The sequence below is a fragment of the Mustela erminea genome, chromosome 7, assembly GCF_009829155.1.
Source record: "Mustela erminea isolate mMusErm1 chromosome 7, mMusErm1.Pri, whole genome shotgun sequence".
Classification (NCBI taxonomy): Eukaryota; Metazoa; Chordata; class Mammalia; order Carnivora; family Mustelidae; genus Mustela; species Mustela erminea.
This window is the reverse complement of record NC_045620.1, coordinates 100,853,219-100,872,087: the sequence shown is the minus strand read 5'-3', so window position 1 is coordinate 100,872,087 and position 18,869 is coordinate 100,853,219. Positions and strand designations below refer to the sequence as shown.

General features: G+C 49.8%; 1 protein-coding gene across 4 annotated transcripts in view; it reads left to right on the top strand.

The window, feature by feature from the left end:
• The window catches only part of TRABD2A (TraB domain containing 2A), a 54,984-nt gene extending 36,567 nt beyond the window's left edge, over positions 1-18,417 (top strand). Inside the window, exons 3-8 of one of the 4 annotated variants that reach the window (XM_032352626.1) lie at positions 683-829; positions 3,177-3,357; positions 8,202-8,292; positions 9,226-9,274; positions 14,531-14,788; positions 17,564-17,652. In XM_032352626.1, the coding sequence (XP_032208517.1) occupies positions 683-829; positions 3,177-3,357; positions 8,202-8,292; positions 9,226-9,274; positions 14,531-14,752 (690 nt within the window). In that variant the 3' untranslated portion in view covers positions 14,753-14,788; positions 17,564-17,652. Of the gene's footprint in view, positions 1-682; positions 830-3,176; positions 3,358-8,201; positions 8,293-9,225; positions 9,275-14,530; positions 14,789-17,563 lie in introns of all 4 variants that reach the window. The other 3 variants (XM_032352624.1, XM_032352625.1, XM_032352627.1) reach the window with 3 other exon arrangements.
• Positions 18,418-18,869: the final 452 nt, after the last annotated feature.

The window sequence follows — 18,869 nt, the reverse complement described above, 5'->3', positions numbered from 1 at the left end:
CAGTGAACCTTTCTCTAGTGATGTGTGGCCCAAATAAACTTGGGAAACCCGCCACACTCTCTCCCTTTGGAATAACCCACATTAGTGGGTATCAGAGACTCTGAGAAACCCATACAGATAAAGCTGTTTGGTTTTGTTTAGCCCTCGTTTCCTCCTTCTCTATAACTTCTATTAACTGTAACTTCTATTTATGTCCCACCGACCCAGTGAACCCATTAGGCAGCAGACACCCAACTGGTGGTTAGAACAGACTTGTGGATGTTGTGTATAGGTTCCTCTCCAGTCCTTTGTGTAAGTGAAGCTTTCATCAGTATGTGCCTATCTGTGTGCCCAGCTGCCTCCTGCCATTCCTCCCCAGCTTCTTCAGACATTCATTGCAAGCCATTCTCTGGTCTCGTCATCTCCTGGGGACTCTCATGGGATAGCTCCTGGTGGTCTGTGTTTGTTTTAAGACACTTCCTCCTGTGTGACCCACAAGGGGCCAACTTGGGTAGGACAGCCCTCCTTTCCTTTGGACACTCTCCAGGGATTTGTGTTCCCCTTTTCAGCAGCAGCATCCGTGTCCTTGCACAACAAACCCAGAGGTGAGGCCATTGCCAACCTTGGACAAAAGAAATAAGATGGCAGCTAATGATTGCTGTGTCGGTGAACTTAAAAGGGGTCCTATGTTTTCTTCCCTTAGGTCATCTTTGCTTTGAACCAGACCCTCCTGCAGCAGGAGAGCCTTCGAGCAGGCAGCCTTCAGATTCCCTACACGACGGAGGATCTCATCAAACACTATAACTGTGGGGACCTCAGCTCTGTCATCTTCAGCCATGACAGCTCCCAGGTGAGGGCCTTGGTCCTCTGCCCAGCTCAGCGTGCATTTAAGCACAAGAGTAAAGACATTACCTACTGACACCTGGACCTTCTGTGTACAAAGGATCAAGGTCATAAAGGACTCCAAAAATAAAACTGGGCAGGTTTAGATGTTGAAGGAGATGCTGCAGCTAACAGAGGCATTCTTTATGCTACTGGGAACTGGGGGCGTTGATGAGCGTTAATTCTCAGATTGAGGCAAAGAATGAAGCTTCAAGGGATCCAGCAGCAGGGGCGGCCTCTGGGGCATGGAAGGAATCTGAGGGCTAAAGCCCCCTGGCTGGCTTAGGCAGTACTTCTGGGAAGTGATGGAGCAGAACTTCAACTGCACCTCAGCAGTGGCTTCTAGGGGCACGTGAGCAGGATGGGTTGGATTGTGCCGGTGACCGAGCTGGTGTAGTGAGTGACACACGGGACAGGTCTTACCTGTGGCCTCTCAAGGGGGAAGGAAGCTCAGAGTGCAGCCTCCCTACGGGGATGTTTGTTACTCTTTTATCAATAAGCTTCCTGGGGACAAACCGTGGCTTCCTACCCTCCCCCCACCAATACCATATGGCGGTGGCAAGTGCCAGCTGAGCTTCTGAGATGGGGAGTGTGTTGTCTCCAGCCCCAGGACCAGTGTCCTCATGCGGGAGGAGGGCGAGAGCCATGCTCAGGGTCTGTTAGATCTGGGGACCCTGTTGTAAGGCAATGTGCGTGAATATAAGAGGTGAACAAGGAATGGCAGCCTGGGGAAAGGGACAACAGAGGCTGGACCCGGCATCAGCCCCACAAGCGTCAAAATAGTTAATGAGCTTTCCGGAAAGTCTAATGCTGGAGGAAGTAAAACCAGGCAAAGCAAGCAAGGGGAAGGGGAGAGCAAGGAATGCACTACAGAAGGAATAGTAGAGTTCATGGTGATGACAGTTCTTACTGGCACTTGTAGTGGGTGTGGGGTAAGCGGGGAGACAAGTCACGGTCAATTGGGACATATTAAAATCCGAAATGGCAGGAAAAGCTAATAGGGACGGGGGTTTGGAAATAAGACGGGTAAATGCGAAGGCTGGTGGGGGCGGTCAGAGAGAGGCGCCTTATGCTTCCCTTTTCTGTGGCTCCTTCATCCCTGGCCTGCTCACAGCGCCCCCACCGGTGGTGTGGGGTACTGAGGAGGTGGTGCCAGGAGGGCCAGGCTGGTCACGCTGAGGGGCGCAGGTCAGGGGGCACGTTCGACATTTAGAAGGGACAGCAGGATGGCAGTGGGAGGCTGCCCTGCACACTCTGGGCTGCCTGTGGGGGAGGGGCCGGCACAAAGGAAGTGCTGTGCTGAAGAGAAGGGACATGGAGAAATGGACAGAAGGATCGCACATAAACGACAGGATTTTTGAAAAGACGATAAAGGAATAGATGAAGGCTTTGGATTTGGAAATGAAAAAAGTATTCCAAGTAAATAGCCGAAGGGGATCTGTTGTTGGTGAAATGGAAATTGACGGCTGTGCCACAGAATAAGGACATTCAGAAGGACTTGGAGGGGCTACTGCAGGTGGGAGAAGCTGCCTGGGAGGATATCTTGTTTTATAAGCTTGCAAATGGTGAAGCTTGTTAAATCCCTGGGTAGAGGAGAGAGCACCGCACCCAGGAGGAGGGGATCCAGGTGGGGTGGGAGAGAACCCACGTGTCACCTCATCTACAGCCGCTGGGCTGCAAGTACCACCCGGATGGTCATAGTTTGGTGTAACGTCACCCTTTTGTTAGTCCAAACACCGCAGCTGGCCAAGATGTGTGCCGGAGCCAGGTGAAATACTTGCCAGGAGGGCCAAGAACACGGGAGAAAGCAAGAGGAAGACATGGGAATTGGAGTCGTAATGACAATGAACATGTATGGAATTTAGAAAACAGTCAAATGGCTATAGGCGTTCCATGTGTTTGGTGGTAGAATCACAATTATTGGTTCTAAACTATGTATTTATGTAAAAGTATTTTCCTAAAGAAAGCATGTGTGAATCTGACAAGTACAAACTTGGGATGTGCTAAGGCAAAGATAGGGTCTCCTTGTACAAACACATGGTGCCAAGCACTCTCATTTAAATGGAAGAGAAGCGCTGTCTAAAATAGCCCAAGGGTTCTTTCAGTGCTTCATTTACTGTGTTTGCACCTGGGTTACAGACAATGATATCCCAGTTTGAAAAAGCAGGTGGGAGACCCCAAGAGTGGTGTGTCCGCACCCCCCGCCCCCCGCCCCCAGCGGTTTGACTGTCTAGGCTGGGTGATTTGACGCTCCAATTAAGCAACTTCCTTCGTTACTCTGTGGCCCCTAATTTTTTCCTTTTCTCTCTCTTTTGGCGGAGGTTCCCAATTTTATTAAGGCCACACTGCCGCCCCAGGAGCGCGTCACGGCGCAGGAGATCGACAGCTACTTCCGCCAGGAGCTTATCTACAAGCGGAATGAGAGAATGGGGAAGCGGGTGAAGGCGCTCTTGGAAGAGTTTCCTGATAAAGGCTTTTTCTTTGCCTTTGGAGCTGGTGAGTCGTAGGTTCCCGCTGCTGGGACACTGGGCTCGGATGCTCCTTCCACGAGGGGCCTGCTGGGGTGGCGCCTGGAGGAAAAGAGCTGAACGGCAGGCACCTTCTTTGCCGTAGTTCACTCGCCAAGAGGCCCTGCTGATGCCCCAGCGCCCCGCAGGGCTGCAACTTCGCTGGAAGGCCCGGGGCGGATAGACCCGGCTGCTACCAGCATACGGGGAAACAGACTGGGAAAATGGTTTTCTTCTGTTGGCTTTTTGAAAAAATTATCCCCTCTTCTTGAGTGATTCTATCACTTTCTATCTTTGCCCCCTCCAGAATTAAAGATGGAAGTGCCAGCGCCTGGTAGGGTGCAGAGAGACCATTTGCTGGCCTCTGCTTTCTCCCTTCATTTCTTCCACTAGCTTCATAGACTTGGGCAAGTCACCTCCCTCAGTTTTTCTTAGGAGTAAAATCGGGGGGGGGGGGGGGTTGGAGAGAAGCTCTTCCAGAGTGGCAGGAAGGGTCCGGTATAATTATTATCACTTGGCCTCAGGATCCTGCTTCATTACAGCAGCGAAATCTTTTTTTTTTTTTTTCTTCCCCCCAACGTAACATAACATTCACAGGTTCCAGGGATTAGGGTGCCGATTTCCGGGGGCCATTTTCACAACATATGAAAATTAGTCAACATGCTAACCCCATATAAGTAGACTAAAGGCTAAGCATCAAGTGATGCTCTCAATAGTTGTAGAAAAAGCTGTTGATAAAGTGCAGTATTCTTTCATGATAAACGCACTCCTCAGAATTGGGCTAGAAGGGAATTTACTTCATCAGCCTGTGAAAGGTCAGTATGAAAAATCCCACATTAATGTTTAATGGTGAAAGCCCAGAACAGTTTCCCCCTAAGGTCAGGAGTAAGACAAGGATGGCTGTTCTCACTGTGTGTCTCTTCAACAATGTAAAATTAGACACAGAAAAGGAATAAAAAACATTTAAATTGGAAAGGAAGAAGTGAAACTGTATTTTTTCTCAGGAGCAATGGTCTTGTGTATAGAAAATGCTTAGGTAATCCATCAAAAAACCGTGAGCACTAATAACCAAGGGTGTAAGGAGGCAGGATACAAGATTAATATACAAAAATCAGTCGTGTTTCTATATTCTAGCAATGAAATTTTGAAAATGCGGCTAAGAAACCGGGGCCATCTATTTATTTATTTATATTAAATTTAAATCCAACTAATTTAAAGCACACATACAGTGTGTTGTTAGTTTCAGAGGTAGAGTTCAGCGATCATCAGTCTTATATAACACCCAGTGCTCGTTAACATCATGTGCCCTCCTTAATGTCCATCACCCAGTTACTCCTTCCCTCCACCCACCTCCTTTCCAGCAACCCTCAGTTTGTTTCCTATGACTAAGGGTCTCTTATGGTTTTTCTGAAGCCAGTTCCATTTAAAAGCATAAAAAAATGCATACTACTAAATTTAACAAGTGACATGCATGATGTATAATGAAAACTAAAAATGTAATAGAAAGGAATTAAAGAAGACCTAAGTAAATGGAAAGACATCTCATGGTCATGAATTGGAAGACTTGATAAATACTGTTAAAATGACAGTATTCCCCCAAATTGATCTATACATTCAGTGTAATTGTTATCAAAATCTCAGCTGATAAAAATGTTTTAAAATTAGATAGTGGTGATGTTTGCACAACTTTGTGAATATTTCAAAAATCTCTGAATTGCACACTTTAAAAGAATGTATTTTAGGGGCGCCTGGCTGGCTTAGTCGGAAGAGCGTACGACTCTTGATTTCCAGGTCATGTGTTCGAGCCCCTCGTTGGGTGTAGAGATTACTAAAATAAATAAACTTAAAAAGAAGACGAATTTTATATTATGTGAATTATACTCAAATAAAGCTGTTGTGGAGAAAATGAGAGGTTGGGCTCCTATATTTTGTTCATTGAAAAATGAACAATTTTGCCTTTGGTAGCTGGTTCCTGTGAGCTGGGTGAGCGATTTTCCTCTTCCCTGAATCATTCTGTATGTGGATTGTGCACTCTGCCAGGTCGTATTGTGCCCACAACTGGCCTGTCTCTAAAGCTGTTGGCTCTGGTCCTGTGGCATCCTATAGGAGTTAGGTCCCAGAAGCCCTCATGGTGTCTGGTGGTGTGATGGTGGCTCTCTGTTGGGATGCAGAACTGGTAGCTTGCTGTGCTGGGTCTTCCAGGAGGAGGTGCCACCCCCTGAGCATGGTCTTTTGCTTTCCACTCCTGCCAGACTCAGCTGATGTCTCCCAAGCTTTCCTGATGTTCAGTGGTAGAGTAGAGCACTGGGTGCTGGGGGAAAGGTGGATGCTTTGAGATGACAATGACTCGCCCTGTGGTGTGAGGCTGGGCAGCACACCAGGTTGGTGGGCAGGTTGGTGGGCAGGTTGATCTGAGCAGATCGTGGGGCAGGCCCTCTAGTTGGGGACTGTGCTGGACAGAGGGCTCAGGTGAGACTGCAGCACCTGGGCTAGCCTCATTCTCTGGGCACAGCTCGTCGCACTGCTGCAGCTCTGGGGAGAGGCCTCGCAGCCTCTGGGCATTTGGGGATCGGTAGTGCCCTGGGCAGCTGCTAGTGCCAGGTTTTCTTCCCTGTAGCTTTTTTCTCCACCGCCTGAATCCATTTCTCCGTGCCTTCCGAAGGCTGTGTTGGCTGGAGGAACCCCAGAAATTGCTCCTGACACATAGTACTAGTGCTTTAAAATTTAAAAAATCTGCGGTTAGCAAACTTTTAATTGCAAAGTGAGGATAACTGAAAACTAAAAGCTCCAGCATTTAAAAGCAAACAGCAGCTTTTGCTACAGGGGCCTGGTGATAAAATTTAGAGATGAGAAATGGAGTGCGCCTTTGGAGTAGGAGGAAAATTAAGTCAAACAGAATAGCTCGGTTCTGTGATGAGAAAGCATTGTAATGGGGGCAGTTCATTGACTTGACAAATATTGTTTGCCTTCCTGATTGGTGGAGAGCTTGGACTCTGGAGCCAGACCCCTAGGGTTTGAGATGCTATCTGCTTCATCTCTCAGTGCCTCATCTCACCTGTAAAATGGGGATACTACTACGCCCACCTTATAGGATTGTTGGCATGGGGGGACGGTGTTCAGTGATGTGTAAATCACTGCACCTTGTAATGTTCAGTGACTTTATTTTTGTGATCACCCCTGCTGTGTGGGCTTGGCAATGGCTGGGGGAGTGAGGTCAGGGCAGCACTCTGCAAGCTTAGTAGCCACACCCCCTTCCACCCAGCCCAGGCATAATCTTGTATGTATGTATGCATGTATATATAAGTACATGTGCGGGGGGCGGGTAAGGTGGGGGAGAATTGGGGGGGAGGGAGAGGGACAAGCAGATTCCCCTGAGATCATGGCCTGAACCGAAACTAAGAGTTGGACGCTCTACTGACTGAGCCAGCCAGGTGCCCAGGCATAATGTGTGCACTTCTGCGCCGGGGTTAATCTGGGCCTTGCCAATGCCCCTTTCATCTGAGCCAGTTGCCTCTCATCAGTATTGGAGTCATAGACCCTACAGTTGAACCCAAGAATGGAGTAGGGCCCAATATCTTCTGCCATAGTCCATGCCCTTGGGCTTTCTAGGGACACAGAGGCTGATCCAGGTTCCTTCTGTGGGACCAGGACACGGGAGAGACCTACAGACCACTTGTGGTCTCTTCTGCAGCATGGATGGACCTTAATTTGCTGTCCCAGTCTCTGGTTATCAAATACTGAGGTGTCAAAATTGCATAGACTCTGCTGCTGCTTAGACTTTAAACAGGTCCGGAACCTGTTTTACCTGTTTTCTAATTTAAAGTGGAGATAATAACAATCCCTCTAAAGTTCTATGCCATCACGTGGTAGACTGCTGCAATTTAATGGGCCATTTAGGACATTAAAGTGCCATACACTGTCACAGACAGAGACATGTCATTCTGAGCATCAAAACCAAAGGAGGGGTGCCTGGGTGGCACAGTCTGTTAAGCATCTGAGTCTTGATCTCAGGGTCATGAGTTCGAGCTCTGTGCTGGGCTCCATGCATGGAGCCACCTAAAAAAAACAAAAACAAAACCAAAAAAACCTGAAAGGAAAGAAGGTTGATCTCAGGATCTACTTTTGGCCTTTAAAATGTTTATTTGAAGATGTCACCACAAGCTTATCTGTTTGATCTTTGTTGTTTTTTATCAAAAGGGAAAAAGTGAGGGGAGCCTGGGTGGCTCAGTGGGTTAAAGCCTCTGCCTCAGCTCAGGTCATGATCTCAGGGTTCTGGGATCAAGCCCCGTGTCAGGCTCTCTGCTCGGTGGGGAGCCTGCTTCCCCCACCCTCTCTGCCTGCCTCTCTACTTGTGATCGCTGTCTGTCAAATAAATAAAATCTTAAAAAAAAAAAAAAAAGGGAAAAACTGAAATAAAATTCAAGCTGTTTCCAGCTATGGTGGCTTCTGCTAAACAGAGGTTTTAACTGTACATTTATCTTTATGTGTCGGACAGAAGGGGGCTTGGGTCTTAGAGGTGGTTGGCTTGTATAAATAAGGAGAATTGTCAGGACTGTTAACAGTGCCTTCAGAGGTAGAAGGTTGGGATTTGGTGTCTCGGCTGTCCTCTTACTGTGTGACTCTGGGCAGCTCACTGCACTTTTCTGATCCTCTGTGTCCTCATCTCTGAAATAATGGTTACTGCTCCCTGTCTAGACACTCTGGAACTCTCCTGGGCTGGACAGAAGGGATGGTGGGTTGCCCAGGTTATTTCTTTGATCTGGGGTATATGTTTGGGGGTATGTTTAGTAATCATGGGAACTGCCGTGTTTCTGATCATTTTTCTTCCCGCAGGTCATTTCATGGGCAACAACACAGTACTTGATGTCTTGCGGCGCGAAGGCTATGAGGTAGAACACGCCCCCGCTGGACGACCCATCAACAAGTAACCTTCCTGTGCTTCTATCCTGGTTGGGGAGCAAGTAGGGGGACCAAGACCCCCACAGGGCTGCCTGGGCACCGAGGTGGGCTGTCCCCTGAGGGGCTCCAGAGGCCCCCAGCAATGCTCTTATCACCTTTCCCATCTGGTGGCTAAATGGACACTTGGCACCCAGCTCAGTTGGCATCCTGGTTTGGCTGCGGCTCTGTCAGACGTGGGTTGGCTGCAGACACTTTGGGCAACAAAAGACTGTGGACTTTTCCTCACAGTCTTGAAGCAGAGAATTAGAAGGAGAGACTGTTCCACGGTCCTGGGGGCCCCAGGACGGGTGGTTTGGCTTAATGCTCAGTGCCCTTCCAGTGGGCATTTGGGAGGTTTCAGGGAGGCAGATGGTGGAATCAGTCATATTGTCAGGTCAGAGGGGCTAAAGGGGCAGGACACCCCTGTGAGACCCATCTTGGGGGCAGGAGCCAAACCCCTTCTCTTTCCCTAAGCTCCCCCCACCCCCAGGTCAGTTTATTTCTAATTTTGATGGCCGTGTGGATACTTCCTTCCCTTTTCATACTAGTCAGCTTGGACTGCCATCCCAGAATGCCACAGACTGGGCACTCGAATAACAAAAATATATTTACTGTCAGTTTTGGAGGCCAGAAGTCCAAAATCCAGGTGTTGGTAGGTTCGGTTTCCCCTGATGTCTCTCTGGCTGGCAGATGGCGCCCTCTGTGCACACATAATCCCAGCGTCTCTGTTTAATTTCCCCTTCTTACAAAGACACCAGTCAGACGATCCCAGCCCACCCTAACAGCTTCATTTTAGCTTAATCACCTCTTTAAAGGCCCTGCCTATGAACACAGTCACATTCTGAGGAACTGGCTGTCAAGGCTTCAACATAGGAATTCGGCCCAGAGCACATGCCATTCTTCCCTCCACTTCTTCCAGATTGTGGTCACCAGCGCCCCCTCCTGGCAGAGATCTCAGCGGAGCTGAGGTGAATGCGGAGGTGGGGGGTGGTCCTCTGCTGAGGGGGTAGAGAGGGGGTAGGAGGTGGTGCCTGCTTATGGCTGCTCTTCCCCAGGGACCCTCTCTCTCTTCAGAATCTCCCTTCAACTCATGTTGTTTCAAGCCAGGGCCTCTTGCTAGCCCCTTACTCCAGAGGGTCCTTCCTCAAAGTCCAGTGACCCCCCGGGGGTGGGGGGGGGAAGTGGGCCAGAATTCTGCCAGTCTCCCTCAGTACAGCCTGGGCCCATCTCCCCCCGCTACTTGATACCTACACCCAGTGCATCAGTAGTAACTGTTCTGCACTGGCACCCTTACTCTGAAAAAGCCCTCACCTGAGACTCCTCATTTCTCACCTTTATCACACCTCGGGCCTCCTTTCTCCGGTTCCCTCCTCTCCTTTCCCCTGGCCCTCACACTCTGATCCATTCTTTCCTTTCTGTGGGACTAACCTTGCAAGTGTCCCTTCCTCAGAAACCTTCAGTGGTTTCTCCCTGTTCTTTTCCAAAGTCCGATTTCTGTGCGCTGATGTCTCAGCTCCCAGTCCCTACCGTTTTTCCAGCACAGGTAGGCTTCTTGCATGGGAAAACCTCCTGTCCAGGCTGCTGCCTGTTCACCTCCCCCTGACAGGGAAGACCCTGCCCCTCCTTCAGCCAGCTCTGCTGATGGCCCAAGGGTGGCTCTTTCTCTCCCTCCTCTCCTCCTTCAGCCCTGGACGGAGAACCCAGCCCTTACTGGTTCCTGCTTGGTTTGGGAGGACTGGGTCTTTCCTCACCTACGGGCTCTGTGCTCCTGGATAGCAGGGTGGGCTGGGCCTCCTGGTCCCTTCTCAGCTCCCCGCCCTGCTGCGGGGCTGACTCGGCTGGTGTTTGGCACCCAGTGCTTGTGGGTGCTGAAGAGGACCCTGCCGTGCCTGTGTGTGTATGTGTGTATATGTACATGGGTGTGCATGTACGTGTGTGCATGTGTATGTACGTATGTGCACTTCCTACTTCTCTTTCTAACCCTGAAACCTGCCTCTGGGAGGAAGTAAGGTCAGGAATCACAATTTTGAAAATCTCTCCGTGATTCTGATGCACAGTGAGGGCTGAGAACCATGGTGACATGCAGCCGGCCGCTCACATTTCCAGGGGAGGAAAGAACATTTACTGATAGATTGTCAGGTGTCAGCCAAGTTTACACGGACTCTCAGTTAATCTTCAAAGCCAGCCTGTGAGGCAGGTGTTTCTTCTCCTTTCCTGACAGACAAACAGAAAGATCACACAGGTCATCAGTGCCATAGTGCGGCTCAGAGTGCCCCACCTGCATGTCCCTTCTCTTTCGGCCCTTTCTTCTTCTATGTTTTACTTCCCAGATCTTTTGTCTTTGCTCAAGCAGTTTCCTCTGCCAGAGGGTCAGTCATCATCCCTGCCCCTTATTCTGTCACTATTTGTGAGGTCCAGTACAAATGCCCTATCTTCTTCTCTGCTCCAGCCAGGGCCCACCCCCACGCAGGAATTCCCAAGGGGTTTGGTGTGTGCATCTGTGGTAGCTGTCCTGGCGTCTGGCACACCCTATGTGCTCCATTTGGATAAATGTCTATGACTTCTCAGTGGTGAGCAGTGCTCCCAGGGGAGGCCACAAGGGAGCAGGAAGTCTGGAAAGGAGCTTCTGTTCAGGAAGAGGAGGGGGTGGGGGAAAAGGGCCTAGAGCTGGGGGGAGGGTGGGGAGAAGTGTCCACAGTGAAGGTATTGGTGAGGGCCAGTGCAGTGGCTGTGAACACACCCACTTCCTTCCTACTCTCCTTAGCAGCGATCTGATAACCCTTGAGGGATGATTCTGATTGTATGGAACTTGGATCTGGGACAGGCTGTGTGAATGAGGGGGCAGGAGGCCTTCCAACTGGTGACCTAGCTTACTCCAGCCCTGCCAGCCCCTTGGGGTTTGGGGTAGACCAGTACGAGATGGACAGAGAAGGGTTGTATTTTGGAATAAGGGGAGGGCAACTGGCAGCCACTCCCCTCCACTGTCACCTGGAACACACAGCTGGAACACACAGGAAATGCTGCTGGCAAGGCTCCTGCTGAGCTGATCCCAAGGATTTAGCCAGTCCCCCACACCCACACCTCTTCCAGGATAATGGATGCTGTAGGGTTTTTGTTTTTGTTTTTGCTACCACAACAAACTACTATAAACTTCAAGCAAGATTATTTTACAGTTCTGTAGATGAGAAGTCTGACATGTCTCATTGGGTTGACATGATGTTAGTGGGGCTGCATTCCCTTCTGGAGCCTTCTGCATTCCCCTCTGGAGTCGGAGAGGGGAGGATCTGTTTACTCACCTTTTCCAGCTTACAGAGGTTGCTCACATTTCCTGGTTTGTGACCTCTTCCACCATGTTCAAAGCCAGTGACACTGCATCTCGCTGACCATTCTTCTGTACTTACATCTCCCACAGGCCACAGAAAAGTTCTTTAGCTTTAAGGATGCATGTGATTAGATTGGGCCCATCCAGATAGCCTGGGGCAATCTCCCTCTCATAGTCCTATGTCACATCCAGAAAAGCCCTTTTACCAGGAAAGGTAACAAATGTATTCACAGGTTCTGGGGATCAAGATGTGGACATCTCTGGGGGGGGTCATTATTCTGCCTACCACAAATCCAATGAGGATCTGGTGAATGTTCCTTAGGCTACACAGGGGTGTGCTCGAGGCTTCTGGCCATGCTTGCTGGCGCACATCCAGTGTCACTCATCCCCACACAGAGTGACTGGGAGGAAGGGGCATGCACATGGAATGCGGACTGTGAGCTCAGCCCTTTGTGAGGTGACTGAGTCGTTTCAATCCTCACAGCAGCCAGGCAAGATAGCTCAACTTCACAGAAACAGCAAAGGCCCGGAAAGGCTAATTACCTTGCCCTGGTTTCCAAGCCTGGGCTCTTTCCTGGATACCACATGTCCTCCTGTGGGTGTGTGCCCAGGAGAGGGGCCACTGCCATCCAGTGTTTCTTTCTTGGAGACTTCCGTGGAGTGAGTAGATTATATGAAATTCAGGCAGGGGACAAACAGTTTCTCAGCCCAAGAGTCCTCTACTGTGGCCAGAATGACCATGGGCCTAGGCTTCATACATAACTAGAGGTTTTGCTAAACTTTGGGAATTCAGATGGACCAAAACATGGTAACCTATAACCTCAAGCTCTGATGGGATACTTAAGCTAGCCCAGAAGTTCTGGGATGGATTAGGCTGTGTTCAGCCCCTGGGATTTTCTGTTCCCGGCAGAGCAGCAGCCAGAAACCTTGTGAGCATTTGTCCGTAGGGTCTCTCCCAGGAGATTATAGCGACAGCATGCTATACTCTCCATATTTTCTATAGTGAAATAGATTAGCTTTATAAACTGAAAAAAAAAAATCTAAATGATGAATGTTATTTGAAAATGGCACTGAATCCTTATTGGGATCTAGGGTAAGGAAGTTTATTTTCCTGGTCCTTAGTTTCCTCAAATTGTAAAGTGGATGTTATGATTCCCCAGGACATCTCAGCTGTGAAATATGAGAAAGATAAAAATCAGGAGAAGTAAAATCAATTTCTTTTGGATTAATCTACCCCCCTTGCCCCAACCACGTGCAGGGGTAATTAACTTGGTTCTCAAGCCCTGGCCTTGGCTACCTGCAGTAACTGGACTGAGGTCTCCTTGTGTCTGTTGTGATGTGATTTGAACAGAACCGAAGCTGTGATTTGTACCCCTGAGAGGATCCACTGCTTGAAGCCATAAGAGCTGAGCCTTCATGAATTTGAGTCCATGTTCTTTGCTAAGTAAAAACAACAGACCTCGTTTGGAGTGCCTACTGTGTACCAGAGCCTGTTTGGGTGATATGGAGGTCAAGGATGACATAGACATAATCTCTGCTGGGGTAGAGGGCCTTGGCATGGGGTCTGCCTGACCATCTGCTCCTAAATCCTCTAGGAGGCCACCAGAATCTTGGAGAGAGAGAGGCGGGACAGTTTTCCTCTCTAGGCTCCAGTTTCTTGGCATAATGAAGAGGTTCATCTAAGTGGTGTCACACTTACGAGTCAGGCATTGTGCTGGGCTCCAGAGACAGTGATGAATCTGGCAGGTCCTGTCCTCCAGGGGTCTTGTAGCTGTCACTGTATGTTGCTGGGATTCCCAGGCTCAAGTTCAGAATAGGGGCCTTTCTTCTTTGCCATTTGAGGAATTCCCTTCTTTTACCTTTTTTGCCCACCCTGAGTCTTTCCCTTTTTCATTTTTTTGTCTCTTATACCTCCTCCGTTCCTCACACAGGGCCATGAATATTAGTTGACATCTCAGTTCTGTCGGGTTGTGGGTCAGAATTGAGCCCTGCTTCTGGCTAGTGGGCAGTTCATCAAGGCTGAATCAGGGCAGAATGACCGAGTTCTTACATATGCTGGTCTGCTACACGCACATTGTTGGAGGATGCACTTGGCACATCCACGGCTCCCTTTTCTCAGGTGCATGGGAGCCTCAGGGCCCTCAGTGCCTCCATCAGGAGACAATGGGATTGGCCTCTAGTAGCTGGGATTCGTCTCTTACTGGCCCTTCTCAACCCCAACTAAACCCTTGACAAAAGTCCTGTTGTAGGAAGAAAATTGGTCCTTCTAACAGCTTATTTCCCCACCAGAAGAGATTCTTGGGGTGGGTGGGGGGGACTATAGTCACCTTTAGGGGAAGACTAGAAGCAAGTTTGAGTTTCTCATCAATTGTGAACCACATGTTCCCTTTGGGAAGGATGGCTTATGGTGAGGCCTGGGGTAAGGTGGTCAGAGGCCAGCGCTGTGAACAGTAGCAGTCATTCAGGTGGGGATGGGGCTGCTACAGACTCATTCTGAGTGAAGCCCTTAGGAGGGTAAAGGAGGGATTAACATGATTAAGGGCCACTTCAACTGTCCTAGGTAAATGGCCTTTAAACATTCTTCATGTTGCTTTCAATGCTGTAATCTTCAGTGACTTTCTAGACAGTGGGACCCATTGTTAGGGAAGGGGAGTAATTATACACAATTTAAAAGAGGTCTTGTTTCCTCCCCAGCTGGGGGATTTGGAACGACTATGATGACAGTATGGGGAATGAGAAATTAAGGCGTCAAAGGGATCAGTTCTGGAGGTGGCTTCGAGAACCCTCCCTAGCCAGCTTGAACTTTCACATTCTCTCTCCCTTTTGAGGCCCTGAGGGTGGGGAGGACGCCATGCTGTGCGACGGTCCTTCAGATCTATCTTCCCTCCACCCCTCTTCACAGAGAGAAGCGCCAAACTCCGTCCTCGGGGCCCACCTTCTCGTCGGTCTTCGCTCCGGAAGTGCCCGCTGTGGACGTCCGAGCTCCGGAAGCTGCGTTGGCGGCCCACTCGCTGTTTCTGCCTCACGTGCCCCCGCCCGGAAGTGCCGACCTGGGTGGCGGGGCGGAGCCGAAGTATCGGAAGAAGCGGAGGCGGCCACGCCCACAGCGAAGGCAGCGGCTTAGGCAGTTCAGTGATCTGTGGGTTCGACTGGAGGAACGGTGAGAGGGTGGTTTGGGCTGGGCTGGGCTGGGCTGGGCTGGGCTGGGCTGGGCTGGGCTGGGCCGGGCCGGGCCGGGCCGGGAGCCCATTCCTGTCATGCATCTGCCCCCTGGGAGTGTGAGTGGGGAGCAGCCCAGGAATGCCCACTACACTGCTTAAGAGTGAGGGGCTTCAAGGCTCTGGTGGGGATAAGTGCCCCACTGGTGGACCAGCCTTTCCTGTTCCTCACAGTCTTAGGCACTGGTGTTCCGGTCACTGTGATACAGGTGAAGCCAGATTAAAGGTAGTTGCTTCAAGCCGGAATAAGGGCAACATGTTTATCTTTGTTAAAGGATAGTGGGGTGGGGGAGCTGGTGTAGGTATGCATGAGCTTGTTGGTTTGCCAGTCCTTTCTGCACTGCAGATCAGGGATTTCATAGTTTTGCAGAGTTGGAAGCATCCTTGTAAGAATGGGCCTGTTCAGCCCCCACGTTTGACAGGGAGTAGGGTGACCACAGAATGTACTCTCAGAGATGCTTAGGGGGTAGATCAGAGGTGGGCAGAGGAATCAAAGATGATGACTCAGCCTGGTCTGCAGGGCATAAGGCTTCTGGAAGAACTATATCAGAGAGGCCTGGGATCCAGGATCCAGTTCAGCCTGAGTGTATTGAGTTCCTTCTATGTGCCTGCTTTTGTGTTCAGGGCTGTGGCTTTGGAGTAAACCAGGCATTAGCCGTCTGCCTTCATGGAGTTCACATTCTGGGGAGAAAGCCAGATCTTGAGTCGATCGCCTGCAAAGGAAGTATAGGGTACTGTGGGAATGTGCTTTTGTGTGTGTTGGAGGACTGTGTGTGTATATAGGGCTGGGCACCAGGAAAGGCCTCATGGAGTGACGGACCTTTCAGCTGATACTGAGTAGAAGCCTGACAAAGTGAAGTCCAACGAACAGAACTTTTGAGTCTGGATCGGGAGATTCAGGGATCTGATGCTTGCATAGGTGCTTAATAATGTTGACTGAGTAGCAATTGAGCAAGGAGGGGAAGAAGTTCCAAGCAAAGGGAACAACTTGAAGGCATGGAGAGAGTGAGCGTGTTGAAGAAACCAAGATGAAGTCATTATGGCTGGAGCCTGGGAAGTCAAGAGCAGTGGGGTGGGGTGGGGTGCGTGCAGACAGGAAGAGGGGTGGACTGACGAGAGTCTTGTGCCTGCAGGAATGAGGAGCCACTGAAGGCGGGAAGCAGGCATCCACTGTGCTATGGAATTGGCAGCTTCTTTGTTTTTGTTTTTTAAATTTTAAAAAGATTTTATTTACCTCTTTGAGAGAGAGAGAGTGAGTGAGTGGGAGAGGGAGAATCTGAAACAGACCTCACTCTGAGCAGGAAACCTGACCGAGGGCTTGATCCCGTGACTGTGAGAGCATGATTTAAGCCAAAATCAATAGTCAGATACTCAACTGACTGAGCCACCCAGGCGGCCCTGGGATTCACATTTTTTCACTTTTTAAAGATTTTATTTATTTATTTGACAGAGAAAGAGAGAGAGTACAAGCAGGTAGAGGGAGAGGGAGAGGGAGAAGCAGGCTCCCTGGTGAGCAGGGAGCCAGATGTGGGTCTCAATCCCAGGACCCCAAGATCATGATCTGAGCTGAAGGCAGTAGCTTAACCCTCTGAGCCACCCAGGTGCCCTAATTGGCATTTTTTTAAAAGATTATTTATTTATTTATTTGACAGAGAGCGAGATCACAAGAGATCACAAGTAAGCAGAGAGGCAAACAAAGAGAGAGAGGAGGAAGCAGGCTCCCTGCCAAGCAGAGAGCCCGATGCGGGACTCGATCCCAGGATCCCGAGATCATGACCCGAGCCGAAGGCAGAGGCTTAATCCACTGAGCCACTCAGCCGTCCCCTAATTGGCATTTTTAAATGGAGGGAAGCTGGGTGCCAAACAGGACCTGGAGAATGTATCCATGCTCCACAGTACCTGACAGAGGACAGCCCTACAACCATCCTTCCTTGGTGGAGGAAGAAGTCAACCTGTTCGGTACTTTTTCATTCTGGGCCATTTCCTTTCAAAGTGGCCCGGAGTTGGGCACTTTACACCTGAGCTGAGCTGAAAGGTCCAGATGGGCCTGAGACCATGGGTCCCTCAGCTCATACTGTCTTGACTTGGGATGTCTGCATGGTGTTCACACCAGACTGAACTGGGGTGGGGGAGAGAGCCAGATCCCAGGGAAGACACCTTGTGGCTTGGATGTGCCTCTCTGTTATGGTCAGTGAGGAGGGTCCCTGCCTGAGATCGCCCAAAGGCTAATGATAAGCAAGTCTGAGTTGGGCCTTCTTTTTTTTTTTAATTTATTTATTTGACAGATGGAGATCACAGGTAGGCAGAGAGGCAGGCAGAGAGAGAGGAAGGGAAACAGGCTCCCTGCTGAGTAGAGAGCCCGATGTGGGGCTCGATCCCAGGACCCTGGAATCATGACCTGAGCCGAAGGTAGAGGCTTTAACCCACTGAGCCACCCAGGTGCCCCTGAGTTGGGCCTTCTTACACCTAGAGTGTTGATAATCTCTGAACCAAGAACCACATCGCTGGGGGGCATGCACTGGTCTTAGCACTTGTATTAGCTAGGTTTGTGGTATTAAGGGACAAAGACACAGGAAGCCCATTAATATACTAAATCCATTCCCATATATCTTTAAAAAAAGGGAGTTGAAAGAAGCTGTGTGGGCCTTTCTGGGCCTTGGAGTAGTCAGTGGCTCCTGCTGTGCTCTGAGACTCTTGTTTTTTTCTTTTTCTCCCAGTGTCATGGTCCCACAGCTGCAGGTCCCCATTCTGGATAGGTCCGTCTCTGCCGAGCTCCAGCTCCTTCACCGTGGGCATTCCCACCACAGCCAGATGGTGGCCAGCAGTGCCTGCCTGTCTCTCTGGACTCCTCTGTTCTGGGTGCTGGCGCTGGCTTTCCAAACAGAGGCACCCCTCCTGTAATGACTGGAGGGGCCAGGCCAAGCCCCTGACCCCGTGGACTTGAAGGATGGCCATACCTGTACTCCACACTCTGGTCCAGCCTTGATAGGCCCAACCCAAGAAAAGAGAGTAAAATGCCGTGTTGGTTCTTCTTTGTCCAAGAATTGACTTTGGGTTATCCAGCAGTGCTTGGGGTAGGTGTACAGTTTTGTAATATAATGAGTTGTATGAAAATAATTATAAATGTATTATATGAAAATAATTAAATACATTTTCTGTATAGGCTTTTTCCTACAATGTGTATATATTATGCAAACAACTCTTGCTCACACCCTCTGGATACTATCACCGCTTCACTCCTGGGCTCTGCTCCTGGCCTCCTGCCACTTTGGATCCTGACCCTGTTCTCCTTCCTGCTGCTCCTCTTCCTACTCACTGCGGGTTCTGGATTCTGGGGAGTCAGTAGGCCGCAGGACCTTTGTTTACTCCTCTCTATTTCAGGTCTGTGATTAGGGTGCTTCCTGCACTCTGGCAAGCGCTTTAATTACGTATAATGGGTCTCACCGGCATGCTGAAGACTGGGTGAATGGGTGAGTTTTGTCAAAGGGGCTGTGCAAGAAAGTGGTTTCCAGGGGAGCCTGGGTGGCTCAGTGGGTTAAGCCGCTGCCTTCGGCTCAGGTCATGATCTCAGGGTCCTGAGATTGAGTCCCGCATCCGGCTCTCTGCTTAGTGGGGAGCCTACTTCCCTCTCTCTCTTTCTGCCTACCTCTCTGTCTACTTGTGATCTCTCTCTGTCAAATAAATAAATAAAATCTTAAAAAAAAAAAAAAAAGAAAATGGTTTCCAAACACTCCCTCTTCCTGTCTTGTTATTTATTATTTATATGTCTGTGTCTTACGGGGAATCTATAGAAAATGAGTAAGAGTAGAATTGTCTTGGTTGAGTCTGAAATGGGAACTTTTATCCCTTCCCCCCACCCCTTCCTGCCCCACGGCAAGGTTTCCTTAGGGGACTTCAAGAAGCTCACAGAAACCCGGAGGGTCTGCGCAGGACTTGGATGGGACCAACAGGAAACAGATGTGTTTGTTTCTAATGTGGTTTGGGGAAAGCCTGATTGCCTGGGCTTGCGGTGCTGTGATCTTC